We start from the raw sequence: 20,167 nt of genomic DNA, 5'->3' as shown, positions 1-20,167 counted from the left end.
GAAGGAAGGTGGTGGTTTTCCCTTTGATCTGGCAGAGGATGGAAAGGGAATTGGGCTCTGGGAAATGAAGTCAGCAGGATTTATTTGGGCTCCAGGAGAGCTGCAGAGGGACTGGGGACAAGGCCTGCAGGGACAGGACACAGGGAATGGCTCCCACTGCCAGAGGGCAGGGATGGATGGGATCTTGGGAATTAGGAATTCCTGGCTGGGCTGGAATTGCCAGAGCAGCTGGGGCTGCCCCTGCATCCCTGGAAGTTTTCCAGGCCAGGCTGGACAGGGCTTGGAGCAACCTGGGACAGTGGAAGGTGTCCAGGAGTTGGAACCGGATGGGCTTTAAGGTCTCTTTCCCAGCCAAACCTTTCTTGTGTGATCCTTCCTTACCTGCTGCAATCCCTAGGGAATGGGAGCTGAGCCCTTGCTCACTCCCAGCTTTTCCAGGCTCTCCACAGCTCTCAAAGCTGCAAATAAATCACCCAAACAGACGCTGTAATTTACATTTTATTAAATTAAACAATTAAACCTCTCAGCCTCTACAGAGTTTGACTCTGCTCCAAACAACACCAAGAGTCCAAATCCACACAAATTCAATGAGATGGTGGGAAAGCACATCCAGTCCTTGCTTTGATTCCTTGGATTTGGAGGATCTCAAACAACTCAAGCCAGTTTTGTCCAACAGTTTCACCAGGAGGTTTTCATGCAGCACAGAGCAGCCAGGGATTCTGGATCTGTCTCCCACAGCTGGATAGCAAAACCAGGATTTTAGCCAATGCAATGACACTTCCAAGAGCTCATGGAGCTGGAAAAATCTACTCCCACAGCAGCAGGACCTGATCAGACTGAACCTGCCAGTCCTGAAATCAGCATTGTCTGATTTCACACTCAGAGCCACAATAAAAGATAAATAGGGATGTTGAATCCTAAGCTGCCCAACAGGAAATTATGTGCCATTTCTCCTACTTTTTGTCCTTTCACCAGAATTATCCCAAAATCACTCGTGAGTTTTGGGATGTGTTGAAGATTGTCTGCTTCAAAAAGGGGAAAAACCACTGAATCCAAAAATACACACAAACCCCACAAGACCACAATAGCTAAACCAGGACCAGGTTCAACAATGCCAGATGGAAAAACTGGAGAGCAGAATCCCTCCAAAATCACCTCTGAAGTGTCCCATAGACAGCTCAGGAAAATCAGAGGATTCCCAGGTTATCCAGAAGCACCAATTTGAGGAAAATTGTGCTACTCACTTTCCAGGAAACCTTTACCCTGGTCACTTCCAGATTCCAGGGCCCCGCTCTGTTTTAGGGACCCTGGTGAGGCAGCAGCAGCAAATTTTCCTTCAGCCACCCTAAACCTTAAAGAAACTCCTAAAAAACCACTGGAAAAGGAGTCATTGGGAAAAAAACTTCCAATTATTCTCCTCCTCTCTCTCACCTTGAAAAAGACACAACTATTCACAAAGTGTCCACAAGCAAGCACGACTGTCACAGCACCAGCTGAGCAATAAAAAACCTCTTTATTACAAATACTTCTGTTCATTATCATAATTTATTTAAAAAAAGCAACAAACAACCCTTCCAGGATCTTCTCTCACTTTTGGCAAGTTGCTGAATGTATTTATCTTTGCTAAAACCACCAAAGTTTGTGCTCACAGATGATTTGTGGCCTGTTCACTCTCACTCCATTCCATGGCTCCAGGCACGGCCCAGGAATGTTACGGACACAAATTCCTTCAGCTGGACTAAAAACTTTGTGGAACAGTTTCTACTGGTCCCAGCCTTTACTAGCAGTTTTCTCCCTCCCCTACAAAACCAGTTCTATCACCTCTGTCCTGCCCTGCACCCCAAGTGATGCCATTCCTGCTTCTAGGAAACATCATTCCAGCTGCCCAGCCTTACCCGAGCTGCCAATTCTCACCACGGCTGCTTTTCCCTGCCGATTCCTAAAACCACAAACGGGCTGCACTGCTCAGGATTCCCCAAAACCTGGATGCTCATTTATTTCCAGGGCCTGTTCTGGATGCTGGTCCTGCTGTGGGAGCGGCTGCTCAGGGATCCCATGGTGCGAGCAGGGCTGGGGTTGCTCCTCACGGATGAGAGCTTGGAATCGTGGCCTGAAAGACCCCGGGAAAGGCGGCCTGCGGGAAAAACAACCCCACATCACAAATTGGTTGTCCACAAGTTGTGGCTGCCCCATCCCTGGATGTGTCCAGCCAGATTGGATGGGCTTGGAGCAGCCTGGGATAGGGAAAGGTGTCTCTGCCCATGGTGGGATGGATGGGGTTTAAGGTCCCTTCCCACCCAACCATGAGGTTGAAGCATGTTCTGGTGATGCCTTGGAATTTTAGCTTTTATATTTTTCAAATCCTCTACTGCATTAGTGTCACAGCACATGTCACAGCTGAGACAGCCACAACACACAGAGTGTCACCATACAATGTCACAAGGCTTCAACCCTACAGAGTAACACCACAGCACTTCAGAAGCTGCAAGCATCTGCCCTTCTCATCCTTTAGCCCAACCCTTTATCCCCTCATGTTTGTGCAATGCACTGTGTGCCCTCTGTTCCCTGTGTGGTGGCTCAGCACTCCTGGGCACTCTGTGGCTCATTGCCTTCAATGTTGCTCACCTGCTGCTCACAGCTGTGCCCATTACTGTACAGCTCCCAGTTACCACAAACTGTGTGCCTGCACCATCCATCCCTCCTTCCATCCCTCCATCCTGTCACAGCACATGTCACAGTGGAGACAGCCACCATACCCAGAGTGTCACCACACAATATCACAAAGCCTCAACCCACACAGAATAACATCATGTCACTTCAGAAGCTGCAAGCACCTGCCCTTCTCATCCTTTAGCCCAACCCTTCATCCCCTCATGTTTGTGCAATGCACTGTGTGCCCTCTGTTCCCTGTGTGGTGGCTCAGCACTCCTGGGCACTCCGTGGCTCACTGCTGTCAGTGCTGCTCACCTGCTGCTCACAGCTGTGCCCATTAGGGATGAAGCTCAGCCACAGCCCCACTCCCAATTACCACAAACTCTGTACCTACACCTTCCCACCCAACCATTCCATGATGAGGTTGAAGCATGTTCTGGTGATGCCTTGGAATTTTAGCTTTTATATTTTTCAAATCATTAGTGCATGACTAAACTCCACATAAAAGGTTAATTAACTTCATCTGCCCTTAATGTACCTGAAGGTCTTTCATTAAATATATCCCCTTTTATACTTTTAATTTTGCCTTGATGCCTTGTGAAGGCTGAGCTGGGGCAGAGGCTGGGCAGAGCTAAAGAATAAAGCAGGGATTTATTCCAAGGATCTCCTGCATGGATCCACCTTGGGCAGCACCAGAGCCCAGCCAGGGCTGCACCCAAGAGGAACCAAAATGGTCCCAAAATGCACGAGCGCTCCCGGGGGCTCTCACTGGGATCAGCTCTGCTCCATTTGCACCTTGCAGTTCATTGTCCCATTCCAGCTTTAGCCCATGCACTCCCATCCTGCTTGTTTTTCTCTCTCCAGCCCACGCTGTTTGTGCTCCTGGGCCTGAGCTTTGGATCATTTGTCCTTGGTGCCCAGCTGGAGCAGGAATTGTTTTGTCTCCCTGCTCTGTGCAGAGAGCTCAGCATCCCATAATGTGAAGCTCAGACCCACACACTAAAGCAGCACAGAAACTGAAAAATATAAAAGCTAAACCCTGAGGCATCAGCCTGGCCCTGTGTTTCTAGGCAAGCCCAAAAAGGCAGCACTGGACTCTTACTGGCAGTGTCTGAAGGAATCTGCTCCTCAGCCAGGTAATGCTTTAACTTCTGCAGGTCATCTGCAGAAAACCTCCACTTGTTCTCCGCACGTGTGGGTGGCAGCCTGGGAGCCGCTTTCCTCCGGGCAGTTCCCGTGGGAGCTGCCACCTGGCAGGACGCGGGGAGCGTGCCGGTGATCAAGCCCTCTGGGATCTTCTGGGCGAGGACCTTGAGGCCTGCAGGGACACAGAGCAGCTGTTATCCCAGCTGGATGGGTCAGGAGGGACCAGTCACGAGGGACTGATGCAGCTGCAGGGCCAAAGTTTGGATGGAGAAATGTGGGTGGCAGGAGAGGGGGGAATTCTGCCCCTGTGCCCTGCTCAGGTGAGATCCCACATGGAGTCCAACTCTGGGGACAACGGCAGCAGGACGTGGAGCTGCTGGAGAGAGTCCAGAGGAGGCCTTGGAGCTGCTCCCAGAGCTGGGAATGTTCCCCTGGAGAAGGGAGGGATCCAGGGAGAGCTTCCAGCACATTCCAGGGGCTCCAGGAGAGCTGGAGAGGGACTGGGGACAAGGCCTGCAGGGACAGGACACAGGGAATGGCTCCCAGTGCCAGAGGGCAGGGATGGATGGGATCTTGGGAATTGGGAATTCCTGGCTGGGCTGGAATTGCCAGAGCAGCTGGGGCTGCCCCTGCATCTCTGGAATGTCCAAGGAAAGGCTGGATGTCCAAGGCCACCCCGGGATGGTGGGAGGTGTCCCTGCCCATAGGGACACAACTGGATGATCCTTCAGTTTCCTTCCAACCCAAACCATCCCGTGATTCCACAACCCAGATCCTTCCCATCTCCAGCTCCCACAAGTTGCTCCCCACTCTCCTTTCCCCCAGGAGGGCTGGGGAGCTCTCCCAGCCCCACCTACCCCCAGATAACATGAAGAGGTTCTCGAAGCCCCTCTCACACATGGTGGTGGCCGCCTGGCTCGCCAAGCGCTCGTCGTTGTCGTACACGATGATGATTTTTCCATGGGCATTTTTCTGCCATGGGAATTGTTAAGGAGTCACTTCTGAACTTAAGAGGATATTGAAACATTTTAGGAAGCAAAAGACACAAGTGGGATTGGGGAGGGGAATACTCCATACTTGGCTTGCAAGCATCCAGCAGGAACCTTCTCTCTGCAGAATTCTCAGTGGCTGAGGCTTGCCAGGCACAGCTTAATTCCCACTGGATCCAGCATTGCTTGAAGATTGGGAATGGCAACAGCCCCTTTGTTTACAACCTCCCCTCAGAATCAACAGCCTGGGAATGATCAACCTAATCCCACTTAGTAATCCTCTGTCTGTCCCCAGTCCCATCAAGGTGCTGACAGGAAGCCAAAGGATTTGATGGATGCATCCCTGGAGCAACAGCAGGAGAGCAAAGCCCAAGTCTGGCTTGGCCTTCCAGCAGCCCAAATCCAGGGAAATGCCAAATCCAGGCAGCTCTCACTGGAGTCAAGAGCAGCTTTGAGGAAACAGAATCCAGCCTCTGATGGGGGCAGTGGAGCTGCACCAGGCAACTCCACCACCCGTCCCACCCCTTTTGAGATGCCTAAGTTTGATTTTGGATTTTTCCACCAACATCCCCTCACGTTCCCATGTAAAGGATACATATTCCAGAATGTTATTTGTATATGGATTCATGGTTCTAGACAACGTTGCAATGGGGTAGGAATAAGCTGTAGAAGGGGAAATAAAACAAAAAGAGGGAAAATCATCCAGAGGCTGAACACCAACAGCCTTGAGAACCCACTGAGTATGGGATTAACATCAGCTCAGGCCCCTCATCCCCTCCCAGGAAGGAGGGATAAGCACTGGGACACCCAGTGATGTCCCAGCTGGGGGACAAAGTGCAGAGCTGGCATTCCCAGAGCTGAAATCCGTGCCCAGGTGCCTGTGGCACTGTGGCTGCTCACCTCCCACGATGTGGCACTGCTCGTAGGCGTCGCGGTCCCGCACGTCCAGCAGCAGGAACGGGCAGTCGGGATAAGGCCTCTCCTTGGCCTGGGTGTCCTCCTCCTCCTTCGGAGAATCCTTCTCCACGTCCAGCTCCCCAACCCCACTGATCACGCTGCCAAGGGAACGGCAGGTTAAGGAATGCTGTTGTGGTTCCCCACCACTTCCAAGGCTGGGGAAGAGCTGGCATAAAGCTGCCTCTTCCTGAACCATCCTGGGATCTCTTCACATGGTGGGTTTGGAGTTATTCTCAATCCCAGAATGGTTTGGGTGGGAAGGGACCTTAAGGATCTCATTCCACACCCTGCCATGGGCAGGGACACTATCCCAGAGTGCTCCAAACCCTGTCCAGCCCAACTTTGGACACTGCCAGGGATCCAGGGGCAGCTCCAGCTTCTCTGGGAATTCTATTCCAGCCCCTCCCCACCCTCCCAGCCAGGAATTCCTTCCCAATATCCCTGTGTCACTTTGAAGCCATTCCCTGTGTCCTGTCCCTCCATATCCACACAAAACCATCACTAACAGGAATGCACATGACTGAGTTGACCAGAGCACTGTGTTATCCCCAAAATTCTGGAATGTGGGGGCCTGGATGGAATCCCACAAACACATTTCTTTGTCAGACCTTCATCAGGTGACAACAACCTTGGGTTGCTGTTTAATCCAAACCCATTCCAACAGGAAATCCTGCCAATCCCCCCCCCTCTCACCTACAAACCCAGGCTTTAATGAGAAATACAGGATAAAACCACTCAGCAGCAATTTAAAATCAGCAGCTGGGCTCAAATAATCATCAGCTAAGCCAGGAAGAAAATGATGTTACTGTGAGGCACCTCTGGAGCGTGGAGCGATGGGATTCCCCGGCTCCTGAGTTGTTCAGGAACAGGACAGGGCTGGGTGTCCCCTCAGGGCTCCCTTTCCCATTTGTCCCCGCTGCGTTGTCACCTGCACCATCAGCATCTGGGGAGAGAAGAGGGCACGAGGAGCTAAGGAGCTGCAGGAGGTAAACAAACAGGTTTTAAGGGCAGTTTCTATTCCTGGAAAGAAAAGTGTGACAGCTTTAGCTTCATCCTCTTAATGAGGAGAATTTACCCAGAGCCTCCTTATTTAAAATAATAAAGAGCCAACAGATTTTTTAGGGCTTGAGCTCTCATTTGAAGAAGTCAATAAAACAGAATTTTTGATGTGGATTATGTTGCTGCCAGCACAAGGCCTTTCCTAGTTGCAAACCCTTCTTTTGTTAGGAGTGTTTCTATTCCCAAGCCACAGGTGAAGTTTTATTTTTCCATTTTTCCCCCTGATTAAGCCCTGCTGCAGTGCCAGCTCTGCCACTTCACCCCCTGGCAGCGACCCCCAGCTCTCCCCCTTTGTCCCTGCCATCAGTGTTGTCACCTTGCAGCTTGTGCAGCTCCTCGTTTGTCACTTCTAAGGTTTCATTGGACAGAGAGGCGACCTGGAGAACCTGCAGGGCACAAAAAACAAGCAGACACTGATCCCCACATCCACGGCAGGGAGCAGCTCAAGGAAAACAATCCAGGGGAAAAAAAAATCCCGAGTCTGCAGGATCCCACTCTTTGCATCTCCAAGTTTGACCTTCCCTTTCCTTCTCTCCTGAGAAGACAATTTGGGTTTTTTTTTTCTAGTTTGAAGCAGTTTTCTTGAACCAGCACTCCCCAGCTCTTTATTTCCTGATCAATTTTTCACTTTTTAAAATATCATGATTCACTGCTGTTAAATAAAATAATGCACAGACAGCCTTGAAGTCCCAGCTGCCCACGTTCTGCAGTTAAACCTGGGGTCACGGAGGGCTGCAGACACAAAATTCAGATTTAGGTGCTGTTTTACACAGCCTTTTTCTTTTGCACAATCCTTGAAGATCCTTTTAAGTTAATGGACAAATCAAATAAGGAATAAATTTCAAAGATGTAGTCACCACAAACTTTAATTTGTAATTAAGGCATTTGGCCAATGTGGAAATGAATTATTTGCTTTTATTAAAGGTAGAATTAAACCAAGACAGAATAATTACAACTAAAGCTAAATAATTACAGAGGAATTTTTATTCCAAGGAAAAATGCTGCTCCTAAAAGATTTTGGAGGCCAGAGAGGGATCTGTACGTACCAATTGAGCAAAAGTTGTCACCTTCAGCCTTTTAAACAGCTCATCCTTTTTATACCTGTAATCTACAAAAACAAAACAAAGAGGACAAGGTAAATTTTCAGCTCATTCCCAGTTTTTTTTAGACACCAGGTCACGGCTTAATCCCAGCTTTTCTCTGAGACTCTTCCACAGCCAAGCAGGAATTCAGGGCAGGTTTGTGCTGAAGGATGAGAGCAGCAAATCTGGAGAGTTTGTGAAATGCCAGTTATAAAGAAAGGGTTTAATTAATACCAGTTATAAAGAGGAGGTTTAATTAATCCCAGATATAAAGAGAAATTTTAATTAAGACCAGTTATAAAGAGAGATCTTGTCCAGACATGATGAAGTGGAAGAGGAAGATTTAGTTGCTTTTAGACTCAAATATGAATTTATGATTTCCATGGTGCTGGGGCAGGAAGCAGTTCAGGATTTCCCCCTTTCCCTGCTGTTCTCTGGGGCCCATTGGAGTCACACAGCTCCTTAAACCAAAAGATTAACTTACCTTAATTTTTAATTTGTGTAAATTACAGCAGTATCAGAGCACGGGGCATCATGTCTTTGCAAATACCAAGATAAACACGCAGGTTTCATCTTAACAATTGAAAAAATCCAAGATTTTAATACTTTATCTGATCATTAAATTCTGATTTTTTCCACTTGCTGACACGGATCTCGCAAGGAACGGATAACTGACACAAGAAACTGGACTAATTGAGTCTTAATGGGTAATTAATACAAGAAACTGGCCTAATTGAATCTTAATCCTGAAGACACAGCTTAGGGAAGAAGAAAACTGAGCAGAGCTGCTGGCAAAGATCCAGAGTAGAGATTCCCAGAGCCAAGGTGGGAGCCTGGTCCCATCCAGATCCTGCAGAGGAAGGGAGAAACCTCCTGGAGTGAAACAAAAGGTGGGAGGAGGAAAGAGAAGCCAGGATGGGTATCAGTAGGAACATCTTGATATGGAATAACCTGTCCTGGGAAGCAATGGGAGCTTTGTCCTTTGGGAAAGGCAGGGCTGGGAAGGAGCTGGTCCCTCTCCAGCTGTTCAACTCCTAGGGATAACAATGGAGCTCAGGATCTTGGGCAAATCCACTCAGTTCAACGATTCTAAATCCTCTGAAACCATCTGCTGAGTGTTCCATTAGCTTAGGGGAGATGAGGAGAAGGGGGAAGGGCTCCCCTGCACATTCCTGCAGCCACCACACAAAAAAAATTCCTGTGGGATTTGCTTATGGAAATTCCCCAGCTGAGTTGTTTAGAGAGCCATGGGAATGCTGGAGGCTGAGATCTCTTCCCAACACATTCAGAGTTCCCCAAATTCAACATCCTGCCCGAAATCATTTTGATCAGGCTGCAAAACAAGCACCTCTTTGCTCCTCACAAGTTGTCCTAGGAAAAAAGGAGCCCTTCCAAAATACCCACTGCACATGCAAACCACAGGGCTGAAGCACAGGAGGTGCAGAAATTGGATTGCAGGATGAGGAGGTGCAGAAACTGGATTGCAGGATGTCAATTACCTGGGAAATGACCCTCGTGGTTCTTGCAAAACCACCAGGTTTCAAACCTCAACTGTGGTTGTTAAATCTTCCTCTAATTCAAAAAAAAACCCAGCGACAATTTTTTCCTGTAATTATTTCCTGTTTCATCTGCTTAAGGATTAAAATTGCCCAGCAAAGGCCAAAAAAGAGCCTTTCTGTCACGGCAAATAAACTTCATTTAGAAGGACAAATAGAAGCAGCAAAGCTTGGGAAGTGCTGGATGGATAAAAAAACACTAAAGCAGAACCGCTGCCAAACGATGCAGCTCCTGGATGGCTCCTTCCCACCTCAAATAAGGACTTTTTACCCCAAAAAAAGCCTCTTTGCCCTAGATCCTGCCTTTGCCACCCAAAATGCCTTCCCAGAGAGCTCAGAAGTGCTGCTTCCAGCTCCAAAAGCAACCCCACGTACCCGGTCCGGTCCTGGCGGATCCGTTGGAATTTTCTGACATGGTTTTGCTTGGAATGGTTCTGTTTTCCAGGGATGGGCTCCTGAGGGCTTTGGGAGAGGAGGGAAGCGACAGCAGAGAGAAGGAAGAGCCCTCCTGTGTGTCCTCAAGTCAATCAATCCTCCAAAGGATGGACTGTGGTGGGTGCAGCTCTTTAATTTTTGATGGCGTGGATTTAAATCTCTCACGTTACATAAGGGACAGAGAGGTGCCTGTGCTGGGGATTTAAATCTGCATCCAAAGGGTGTCATCTATCCCTGAGAAACCAAGGGGGAGAAGTTCCTCCACTCCCTGGGAACACAACGTGTCCATTCAGCCTGCAGAGAATGAGAAAGTTTCTCCCCAAAAAAAAAAAAAAAAAAAAAGGAGGGAATAAAAGAACAGATCCACGGTGAGATTGGAAACCCACAAAAAAACCCCCAAGATTTTCAACACAAATAAAAAGCAAGGCAGTGTCCAGCACTGAAATCTCAGTCAATAGAGCATTTTGGAAAGCTCAAGGTCATTCCTCTTTTTATTTTTCCCCTCCCAAAGACCTGCAGTGTTTGGAAAAAAACCAACCCCAAACCCAACAAACCAACCACAAACAAAGGCCTGTTTTGCACAAATAAATTCCCCTGAGCTCCCTCAGAAAGTGGGGCTGACAACTAAACCTGAACATTTCAAATCCTAATTCATGCAGCTTTCAGCTCAATTCAGGGCTTTTTTTCACCTCCATAAATGCAGCTTTGAGGTTGAAGAGCTTTCCTGGCTCCTGATGTGAGAATAAGCTGGGAATAAAGTCATAAATCATTGGTTTTGTTGGGAAAAATTATTTGAAAAGCCTGGTTTTGGTGGAAAAATGAGAGAAATAAAAATAATTTGGGCCTTCATTAATCTGAGCAACCTAAAGCCTTCAAAATATCAATGTTTAGGAGTGGTGAAAACAATGTAAACACAAAAAATGAGCTTGTTTTTTTCCTGTCTTGGAGTACTTTGATAGGAGCTGAAATTATATAAAGATAAAAGAGCTGAAGTTATGACCTAAAAGTGAAATACAAGTCTCAGAAATGATCCATAAATCTTCCCACATCAGTCTAGCCTGGATTTCTTAGCTCAGAGAGCTTCCAATAATAAAATCCAATAACAAAGAAGGATCTGGAAGATTCCTGCTTGGATTTTTCAATTCAATCTGTGGAGATTTCCAAGGAAAACCTCCTGGAATTCATCTCCTGCTCTTTGAGCTTTGAACCAACCCGTTTTTAACCCATCCTGCTCCTCCCCAGGTACTCACTTCTTTTGATCTCTTCCAATTTTTCCATGTATTTCGACAAACTATTTCCTGTAACCAAAAAAAAAAAAAAAATCAATTAATTACAATTATTTATTTTCTTCAGGCCCATTGAGGCTTAAATTTTCATTGCCTTGAAGGAAACAGCTGTTTGTTGTAGATCCTCCTTCACAGTGGCAATAAAAGGTACAAAAATGGCACAGTTTTCCTCTTTTCTCTCAAGGAATGCAGAGCTAAACAGAAAAATCCAAGGATATGCTGTTCCTTCCCCAGCATTTTGGTGAGAACACTAGAAGATAACATTATTGGATAAAATTCAGCTGCTTTAACAACAACAAAAAAACCACAAAGACACCCCTCAAATAATTCTCCTGACCCACACCTTTGATAAGATACAGGAAAAGTCCATGGACAGAAATTCCAAGACCAGTAATTTCTATGGGAACCACCACAACAGAGCCTGACCCAGTTTAAACCTATTTAACCCCCAAACTGTTCTTTAAAAAAGAAGAGTAGAGAAAAAATAAATAAATAAACAGGTTTTAAGGCAACAAAGACTTTAAACATGCGGTCATCTACACACAGAGCATTTAATCTCAATTTTCAGGGGGGTGCACGGTGATGTGTGAAGATAAATACACATAAGTACATAAAAAATATATAAATGCACATAAATTGTATAGTTTGCGCTTGTTTTAATTTCAGCTTTGAAGGAAAATTGTAAATAGGAGGTTTTTATATTTTTAATAATTGCAAATAGGAAATTTCTGTAATTTTTATAATATCTGGTGAGACAAGTTATAACTACAATAAGGATTCTGCAGGCTTGGGGTGACTTAGCTCCGGGCAGAGATAATTAAGACATTAATTATATTTTTCTGTCACCCTACACCAATTTCGGGTAGTTTTACCCCACAATAATTTTACTTACCAGTATCCAGACGAGTTTTAATATGTTGATACTTGGGATTCGAGGGGATGCGCCGGGTTAGAAGCTGTTTCAAAACGGAAAAGACGAGAAGCCAAAATTAAAAAAAAATAAAATAATAATAAAAAAAAACAGGAATAGGAGCAGAAAATGTCATTTGAAGGGTTTTAACAGACAGAAAGACAAGCGAGAAATCCCAGAATCCTCATCTCGGTATTAAACCCCGCTGATTTAAAAGGAGAACTCCCCGTTTTCTCTCCGCGCGGAGCTCTCCCGGCCTCGGGGGCCGCACGAACCATCCCCCCCGGCCGTGCCCCGTGCCCCCCCTCGCCGCCCGGAGGGTTTTGAGAAGGGAAAGCCCCTCAAGGCACCTGAGGGTCGCCGAATCCGCCCCGAGCCGACATCTCCCCTCACGGCCGCTCGCCCGCTCCGCCCGTCCCTCACGCGCGGCCGCGCTCCCGCCTCCCGCCCACCCCGCAACTACGCCCGCCGCCATTGGCCGCCCGCCGCGCCCGCAGCCAATCAGAGGCCGCGCCGCGGGGAGCGCGCGCGTCGCCCGGCAACGCGAGGGACGCGGCGGGCGGGAAGCGGCGGGGAAGGTGAAGGGAGGGGGGGGAGCCGCGCATGCGCGGGGCGGGGGCCACGCCTCTCCGGCCCCGCCCCGCCCCGCCGGGAGAGCGCGATGGCGGCGCGCGCCCGCGGCCGCACCTGAGCGCAGGTGAGAGCGGCGCGCGCGCGGCCGCGGCCACGCCCCGCCCCGCCGGGAGCGCGCGCGGAGGCTCCGCCCCGCCCGTCCCGCGCTCCGCGAGGGGGCGTGGCCTGAGGAGGGGGGGGGTGGGGGTCCCGGGCTCGGTCTGTGGGCGGGGTCTGCTGGGGTGTGGCTCCGGTGGGCGGGGCTTTGATGGGTGTGTCTCATCCGATGGGCGTGTCCGCTCCGGTGGGCGTGTCCCCTCCCTTTGACTGCCATTGACTCCCTGAACCCCGCTGGGGTCACGACCCCCCAGACCCCAATAAGCTCCTGACCCCCGCAGTGACCCCAGGGCCCCCTCAGGACCCCCCCAATTAGCCCATGGTCCCACTGAAGGCCCCCCCAAGTGACCCCATAGCCCCCCGTGGACACTCAGTGGGGTCATGCCCCCTTCCACCTAAACCCCATGAGTCCACAACCCCCCCTCAGACCCCTTACGGATCCACAGCCTTCCAATGACCCCATGTTCCCCCTCAAACCCCAAATGGCCCCACAGTCCCCTTCAGACCCCAAAGTGGACCCTCGTTCCCCCTCAAACCCCAAATAGCCCACCAATCCCTCTCAGACCCCAAAGTGGACCCTCGTTCCCCCTCAAACCCCAAATGGCCCCACAGTCCCCTTCAGACCCCAAAGTGGATCCTTGTTCTCCCTCAAACCCCAAATGGCCCACCAATCCCTCTCAGACCCCAAATGAGACCGACCTTCCCTCTCAGACCCCAAATGTTTGCTGGACCTGCCACCCTGGGGACATGCAGGTCATGGGAATGGGGGAGTTTTGGGGCCATGGAAAGGGGTTATAGGAATGGGAGAGTTTTGGGGACATGGAGGTTATAGGAATAGGGGAGTTTTGGGAACACGCAGGTTCTGGGAATGGGGGAGTTTTGGGGACATGGAGGAGGGTTATGGGAATGGGAGAGTTTTGGGGACATGGATGTGGGTTATAGGAACGGGGGACTTTTGGGGCCATGGAAAGGGGTTATAGGAATGGAAGAGTTTTGGGGACATGGAGGTGGGTTCTGGGAATGAAGAAATTTTGGGGACATGGAGGAGGGATTATAGGAATGGGGGAGTTTTGGGAACATGGAGGTTATAGGAATGGGAGAGCTTTGGGGACATGGAGGTTCTGGGAATGGGGGAGTTTTGGGGACATGGAAAGGGGTTATGGGAATGGGAGAGCTTTGGGGACATGGATGTGGGTTATAGGAACGGGGGACTTTTGGGGCCATGGAAAGGGGTTATAGGAATGGAAGAGTTTTGGGGACATGGAGGTGGGTTCTGGGAATGAAGAAATTTTGGGGACATGGAGGAGGGATTATAGGAATGGGGGAGTTTTGGGAACATGGAGGTTATAGGAATGGGAGAGCTTTGGGGACATGGAGGTTCTGGGAATGGGGGAGTTTTGGGGACATGGAAAGGGGTTATGGGAATGGGAGAGCTTTGGGGACATGGAAGTTGTGGGAATGGGAGAGTTTTGGGGACATGGGGAGTTTTTGGGACATGGAGGTGGGTTCTGGGAATGAAGGAATTTTGGGGACATGGGTGTGGGTTATAGGAATGAGGGAGTTTTGGGGACATGGAGGTGGGTTATGGGAATGGGAGAGTTTTGGGGACATGGAGGTGGATTATAGGAACGGGGGAGTTTTGGGGACATGGAGGTGGGTTATAGGAACAGGGGAGTTTTGGGGACATGGAGGTGGGTTATAGGAACAGGGGAGTATTGGGGACATGGAGGTGGGTTATAGGAACAGGGGAGTATTGGGGACATGGAGGTGGGTTATAGGAACAGGGGAGTTTTGGGGACATGGAGGTGGGTTATAGGAACAGGGGAGTATTGGGGACATGGAGGTGGGTTATAGGAACAGGGGAGTTTTGGGGACGTGGATGTGGGTTATAGGAACGGGGGAGTTTTGGGGACATGGAGGTGGATTATAGGAACAGGGGAGTTTTGGGGACATGGAGGTGGGTTATAGGAACGGGGGAGTTTTGGGGACGTGGATGTGGGTTATAGGAACAGGGGAGTTTTGGGGACATGGAGGTGGGTTATAGGAACAGGGGAGTTTTGGGGACATGGATGTGGTTTCTCCAGGCCTGGTGAGCTCAGTGGCAATGCAGGAGTTCCGGGGTGACCCCGGTGTCCCGGCTGTGTCCCGCAGGATGAAGGAGTGGTGGCTGCAGGTGGGGCTGCTGGGCGTGCCCCTCCTCGCCGTCTACCTGCACATCCCACCCCCCCAGCTTTCCCCGGCGCTCCGCTCCTGGAAATCCTCCGGAAGCTTCTTCACCTACAAGGACCTGAACATCTTCTACAGAGGTGAGAGTCATCCATCCCTTGGTGGCCATGGGGACATTCCTAAACCTGGGCCAGGTGGTGACAAATCCCTGCTGGTTTCTGCCATCCTGGATCCGCCAGGGATGGATCAGAACGTTTCACTGGGGAAAGATGGTTCTTGTGCCTTGGTGGGAAGGATCCCAAGATCCTCCAATGGATGCCAACATGGAAAAGACACTGGAAACCCTTTTTGCAGCAGCACAGAGGCTGCTGGAATTAATCTGGGCTAATTAAATCCCTTAATCAATGGATTTAAAATCCACAGATTTGAAATCAATCCCTGGATTGATCACGGAGACGGTGAGGTTTCCGAAGGGAAGCTGTGGTGGGACTCAAACCCATCCTTGGTTTTGAGGAGCAGAGGGAGAGGTGGATTCCCAGTGGGATGGACTCAATTCCCGTTCTGGAAGGGAGCAATTCCTGTCCTAGAAGGGAGGGATTTTGGGAAGAGCTGACCCTGAGGTGTCCCGTTGTCCCCACAGATTCCAGCGGCGCCGTCGGCAGCTCTGACGTCGTGGTGCTCCTGCACGGCTTCCCAACGTCCAGCTACGACTGGAGCAAGGTGAGGGGGTTGGAATCTGACAGCAAATCCCAGGATTTTCACCTCCTGGGGATGAGCAGGCAGCACAGCAGGGGTGGGCCATGCTCCAGAGGAGAATTCCTGATTTCTGCCGGAGGCACCACCGTGCTCCAGGATATCACCTTGTTCCTCTCCCAGTGTGAAATCCAAGCTCTTTCCACATCCCACAGTCCAGGAAAAGAGCCACAACAATTCCTTTTGGGCTTTTTTTGGTGGGGATGGTGTGGCTGTTTACTGGGGAAATTTTGACCTGCTGCTGTTTTCTTGGAGCTGCAGTGTTCTGCTGGGATGGTGGGGAGGAGCACGTCCATCCATGGCTGCTCATCACTGCAGATCTTTCCATCCTCTGCTCCCGCTGGATGCTTTTTCAATGCGTTTCTCCTCTTCCCAGATCTGGGAAGGGCTGACCCAGCGCTTCCACCGGGTGATTGCCCTGGATTTCCTCGGATTTGGATTCAGTGACAAGCCTGTGAGTACCCTGGGATGAGGATTTTCATGGTTGCTTTTCGGCCCAGCACTCCAGAAAATTGTTTTTTGTCATCCGAGAGAAAAATTGGTTTTTCTCCTCCCATTTACCTCTGGAAAAGGGATAAGTCATTACAACAGTGGAAGGGATAGGGAAGGTTTCTGGTGGACCTTCAGCTAGGTTTGATGGAATTCCAAAATGCACCTTGACCCCTCTGGAGCATGGACAATGCTCCCATGGCCTTGTGGACATCAGAGGACATCCCAACCGCCGAGTCTGGGCTCACAAGCTTCTTCTTTCCATATTCCATAATTCCACATTCCTCCCTTGGAGCATTTATTCTGGAATCTGTGGGCTCCTCCTGGGTCAGGCTCTCACTGGGACCCCTCTCCCACTTTTACAGAGGCCCCATGGCTACTCCATCTTCGAGCAGGCCACCATCGTGGAGGGGCTGCTGCGACACCTCGGGCTCCGGCACCAGCGGATCAACCTCCTGTCCCACGATTACGGGGACACGGTGGCCCAGGAGCTGCTCCACAGGTCCCTGCCACCCCTCCTGCCCTTTGTTGTCTCCACCAAGACGATTTCCAGCAGATAAGTGGAAGGACATGGTGCAGAATCCCCTTCTCCTTGTGCCTGAGGTGTCTCAGGGCACATCCAAGGCTTCTGTCCGTCCAATTCCCAAAGGAAACGGAGATGATCCGACACAATTTGAGCTCCTGCTCGGTCATTTCTTGGAGCCCGGAGAGGTTTGGTCGTGTTTCACCTTCTTCTCTGCTGTCCCCAGGTATGAGCACAACAAAACTGGAAGCATCTTGATCAACAGCCTCTGTTTGTCCAACGGAGGTAAGGTTTGTCCAGGGTGGGATGGGGATCCATGGGATGGGAACCCATGGGATGGGGATCCATAGGATAGGAATCAATGGGATGGGGATCCATGGGATGGGAGCCATGGAATGGGAACCCACAGGATAGGAATCAATGGGATGGGGATCCGTGGGAAGGGGATCCATGGGATGGGAACACACGGGATGGGGTTCCATGGGAGAGGAACCCATGGGATGGGGATCCGTGGGAAGGGAATTCATGGGATGGGAATCCATGGGATGGGAACACATGGGATGGGGATCCATGGGATGGATTGGCTTTCTCCCATCTCCATCACCCAAATCCCAAGGATTGCAATCAAGGGTGCTGTAATTAACTGGGAGCATCAGTCCTGGGGCTCCCTGGGCCACTTTCATGGCACCGTGAAGGGGGACAACGTGGGAGATGTGGAGCAAAACACTTCCAGCCTTACAGCTCCGTTCTTTTGATGTCCTTCCAGGGATTTTTCCCGAAGCGTACTACCCCCGCTTCATCCAGAAGGTGAGCTGCTCCCCTCTCCAGTCATGCTGAATCCCAAAATCCCAAACAAACACCCCTTGGAGCGCTGCTGTCGCATCCCATGGACACCTCAAGGGTCTGGGCTGGGCGTGATGGGAAAAGCTCTCCATGGATTTATCCGCGTGTCCGATGCCGTGTTGTGCTCCCTCCTTTTTCCCCTTTCTTCCCAAGCTCCTCAAGGATGGGGGGTTGCTGTCCCCCATCCTCCTGCGGCTGATGAACTTCTTCTTCTTCTCCGGAGGGTGAGTCGGGTCTCAGGGGTGCTGGGCACAATCCATAAGGATGTGAACCAAGTGGGGAAGGGGAAATGCAGGAATGAGAAGGAATTCCTGGCTGGAAGGGTGGGGAGACCCTGGAATAGAATTCCCAGAGCAGCTGTGGCTGCCCCTGGATGCCTGGAAGTGTCCAAGGCCAGGTTGGAGCACCCTGGGATAGTGGGAGGTGTCCTTGTCCATGGCAGGGGGTGGGAATGAATTATCCTTAAATTCCCTTCCAACCCAAACCATTCCATGATTCCATAAATCAGGGATTTGGCAGGGAGCAGATTCCCTGGCACTGGCCCTGGAGAGGTGGGATTGACCTCTGCACCATTCCCTCTCCACACTGGCCAAGCACTTCAGTTTAAAAATAAACCAAACAACTTTTCCCTGGACACTGGAATCCTCCTCTCCACAAGTGTTGGAATTACACATTTCAGAGGCAACAAAGGCCCTGCACAATCAGATTTTCATATTTTTAGCAGTGTTAAAAACCCTCTTTTTTTTTTTTTTTTCCAAAAAAAGCCCTTTCAGGCCATCCAACTTACTTGGGGGACATCTTGGCACATGGAGCTTTGCTGTGGAAACTGGAAGTGCTGGAATTTTTTGCCCTCGAGTAGTTTTTGAGTGGTTCCCTGACACAGCTGCTGCCGTGTCTCTCCAAATTCCATTTTTTTCCAGGCTCAGGGCAGTTTTTGGGCCCTACACGCAGCCCTCCCAGGCAGAATTCTGGGATATGTGGACGGCAGTGCGGAATAACGACGGGAATCTCGTTATGGACAGGTACCTCGGCATGAATTCCTGCATGAGCTGAATGTCACACCTGCTCCGAGGTTCCTGGAGCTCAGCCAGGCTCTCCAGAACTTCCAGCTGCTGCTTTTGGAGTGTGGGATCAACATTACATCCCAAGAAAGAGCTGGGGGGTGATGTTGGAGTAGGGATTCTCTGGGATGATGCAAGGCAGGGAAATGAAGGTTGGAGTTGGATCTGAGATGTGGATTTTTTTCTTTGGAAGTCAAGGGTTTGGATTTGGGGGGGGTTTGGAGCCCAATCTGTGGCAGGTATTTGAGCAGCATTGTCCCAGGAGAGATTTGCCTCTGGATTTGAACCTTCTGGACCATTCCCAGAAGTCCCAATCCCGAATCTTCAGCTTGGCAATTTTGGAAGGACGTGTTTCTTCCAGTTTGTGGCTTTCAGAAGGCTCTTGGGCTGGTGGTTGAGCTCAGCTCCTTGTCTCCCCTTCCCCCAGTGGGAGAACAGAGTCCCTGAGCCCAGGGATGATGGTGTGGTCCTGGATTCCCACGGGAGATGCAGATCCCACCTGGATCTCATTGTGTCCACAGCCCTGGGAGCAAATTCCAGGCTGGGCAGCATCCACTGCATGACAAGGACTTGTCCTTCCTTCCTTCAGTATTTTGCAGTACATAAACCAGAGAAAGAAGCACAGAGAGCGCTGGGTTGGGGCTTTGATGTCTACCTCGGTCCCATGTGAGTAGGAATCCATTCCTTTTTACTGCTTGGGATTTTTGGGAATTGCCCCCCTCGCTTCCAGCCTCCTTTCCACTCATCAGCCTCTCGTTATTCTGAGCTCAAACCCAGCTTTGCAGCAGAGACAACGTTCCCTGGTTCACAGCTGGTTCTCCAAGTGCTGCTCCAGGGAAGTTGAGGAGCTTTAAAAAAAAAAAAGTTGCAACCAGGGAAAAATTTGGGGGTTGGAGGCTGGACTTGACCCCAGGGCACACCAGCAGAAGCCCATTCAGAGCTGTTTTTGTTCAGTGCTCCACTGGAAGCTTCCCAGGCTTTGTGTGAGGAGGGAACACTCCTGCAGGTCTCCTTGGGGATGTTCTAATTAATGAATCCATTAATTTATGGATATAAAATCTCTGTCTGTGCTTCCCTTGCAGTGCATCTCATCTACGGGCCCCTGGACCCTGTGAATCCACACCCGGAGTTCCTCCAGCTTTACAAGTAAGACAAAAATGGGAATGTGCAGCTGGGGCTTCATTCCAAGGGATATTTTGCCTGGCTATTCCTTCAATTCCATCCTCAAGGAAGCTGTTTTTAATTCCCACTGGCACCTTCACAGCCAGGTGGTTCAGTCAGAGCAGTTTGGAAATTGGTTCTGCATTTTAGGCACCAAAATCAGGATTTTCAGTCATGATCCATTTTAAAACCACACAGGGGACATTTGTTTCCTGAGGAAGTCTCCTCCTCCAAACTAACCTGAAGGAAATCCAGCACTTGGAAGGGGTCAGATGGAGCTGCTCCAGGCTTTTTTTAATCCCAAAAATGGGCAGAATCCTGGCTGTGCAAGAGGGCTGAGTCTGCAGCAATTCCTGTGCTTAAGCCTTGC

The 20,167-nt window shown here is 50.1% G+C and overlaps 2 protein-coding genes across 2 annotated transcripts in view; one reads left to right on the top strand and one right to left on the bottom strand.

The window, feature by feature from the left end:
• Nucleotides 1-485: 485 nt before the first annotated feature.
• CEP41 (centrosomal protein 41) lies at nt 486-12,506 on the bottom strand. Its single transcript, XM_053978992.1, has 11 exons — nt 12,423-12,506; nt 12,055-12,118; nt 11,127-11,174; nt 7,850-7,911; nt 7,120-7,189; nt 6,561-6,687; nt 5,688-5,842; nt 5,383-5,450; nt 4,656-4,770; nt 3,755-3,970; nt 486-2,134 (listed from the first exon to the last, which is right to left on the bottom strand). Exons 1-11 carry the CDS (start codon nt 12,453-12,455, stop codon nt 1,995-1,997), a joined length of 1,098 nt encoding a protein of 365 aa, XP_053834967.1. The 5' UTR covers nt 12,456-12,506; the 3' UTR covers nt 486-1,994.
• Nucleotides 12,507-12,700: 194 nt separating this feature from the next.
• Nucleotides 12,701-20,167, top strand: part of MEST (mesoderm specific transcript) — an 8,374-nt gene continuing 907 nt past the window's right edge. Inside the window, exons 1-11 of the mRNA XM_053978995.1 lie at nt 12,701-12,769; nt 14,953-15,107; nt 15,608-15,687; nt 16,097-16,174; nt 16,575-16,711; nt 16,959-17,017; nt 17,499-17,539; nt 17,729-17,799; nt 18,496-18,597; nt 19,226-19,302; nt 19,719-19,782. Of these exons, the coding sequence (XP_053834970.1) occupies nt 14,954-15,107; nt 15,608-15,687; nt 16,097-16,174; nt 16,575-16,711; nt 16,959-17,017; nt 17,499-17,539; nt 17,729-17,799; nt 18,496-18,597; nt 19,226-19,302; nt 19,719-19,782 (863 nt within the window). The 5' untranslated portion in view covers nt 12,701-12,769; nt 14,953. The remainder of the gene's footprint in view (nt 12,770-14,952; nt 15,108-15,607; nt 15,688-16,096; nt 16,175-16,574; nt 16,712-16,958; nt 17,018-17,498; nt 17,540-17,728; nt 17,800-18,495; nt 18,598-19,225; nt 19,303-19,718; nt 19,783-20,167) is intronic.

Source organism: Vidua macroura, chromosome 5, assembly GCF_024509145.1.
Source record: "Vidua macroura isolate BioBank_ID:100142 chromosome 5, ASM2450914v1, whole genome shotgun sequence".
NCBI lineage: Eukaryota > Metazoa > Chordata > Aves > Passeriformes > Viduidae > Vidua > Vidua macroura.
This window is presented reverse-complemented; position numbering and strand designations above follow the sequence as displayed.

Coding starts and splice junctions, on each gene's coding strand:
- CEP41 (XM_053978992.1), bottom strand. CDS start 12,455: ATGTCGGCTCGGGGCGGATTCGGCGACCCTCAG. Junction 5,451..5,687: donor GCAGTGCCACATCGTGGGAG/GTGAGCAGCCAC, acceptor CCCCTTCTACAG/CTTATTCCTACCCCATTGCA. Junction 3,971..4,655: donor CCTCTTCATGTTATCTGGGG/GTAGGTGGGGCT, acceptor GTGTCCCTGCAG/GCCTCAAGGTCCTCGCCCAG.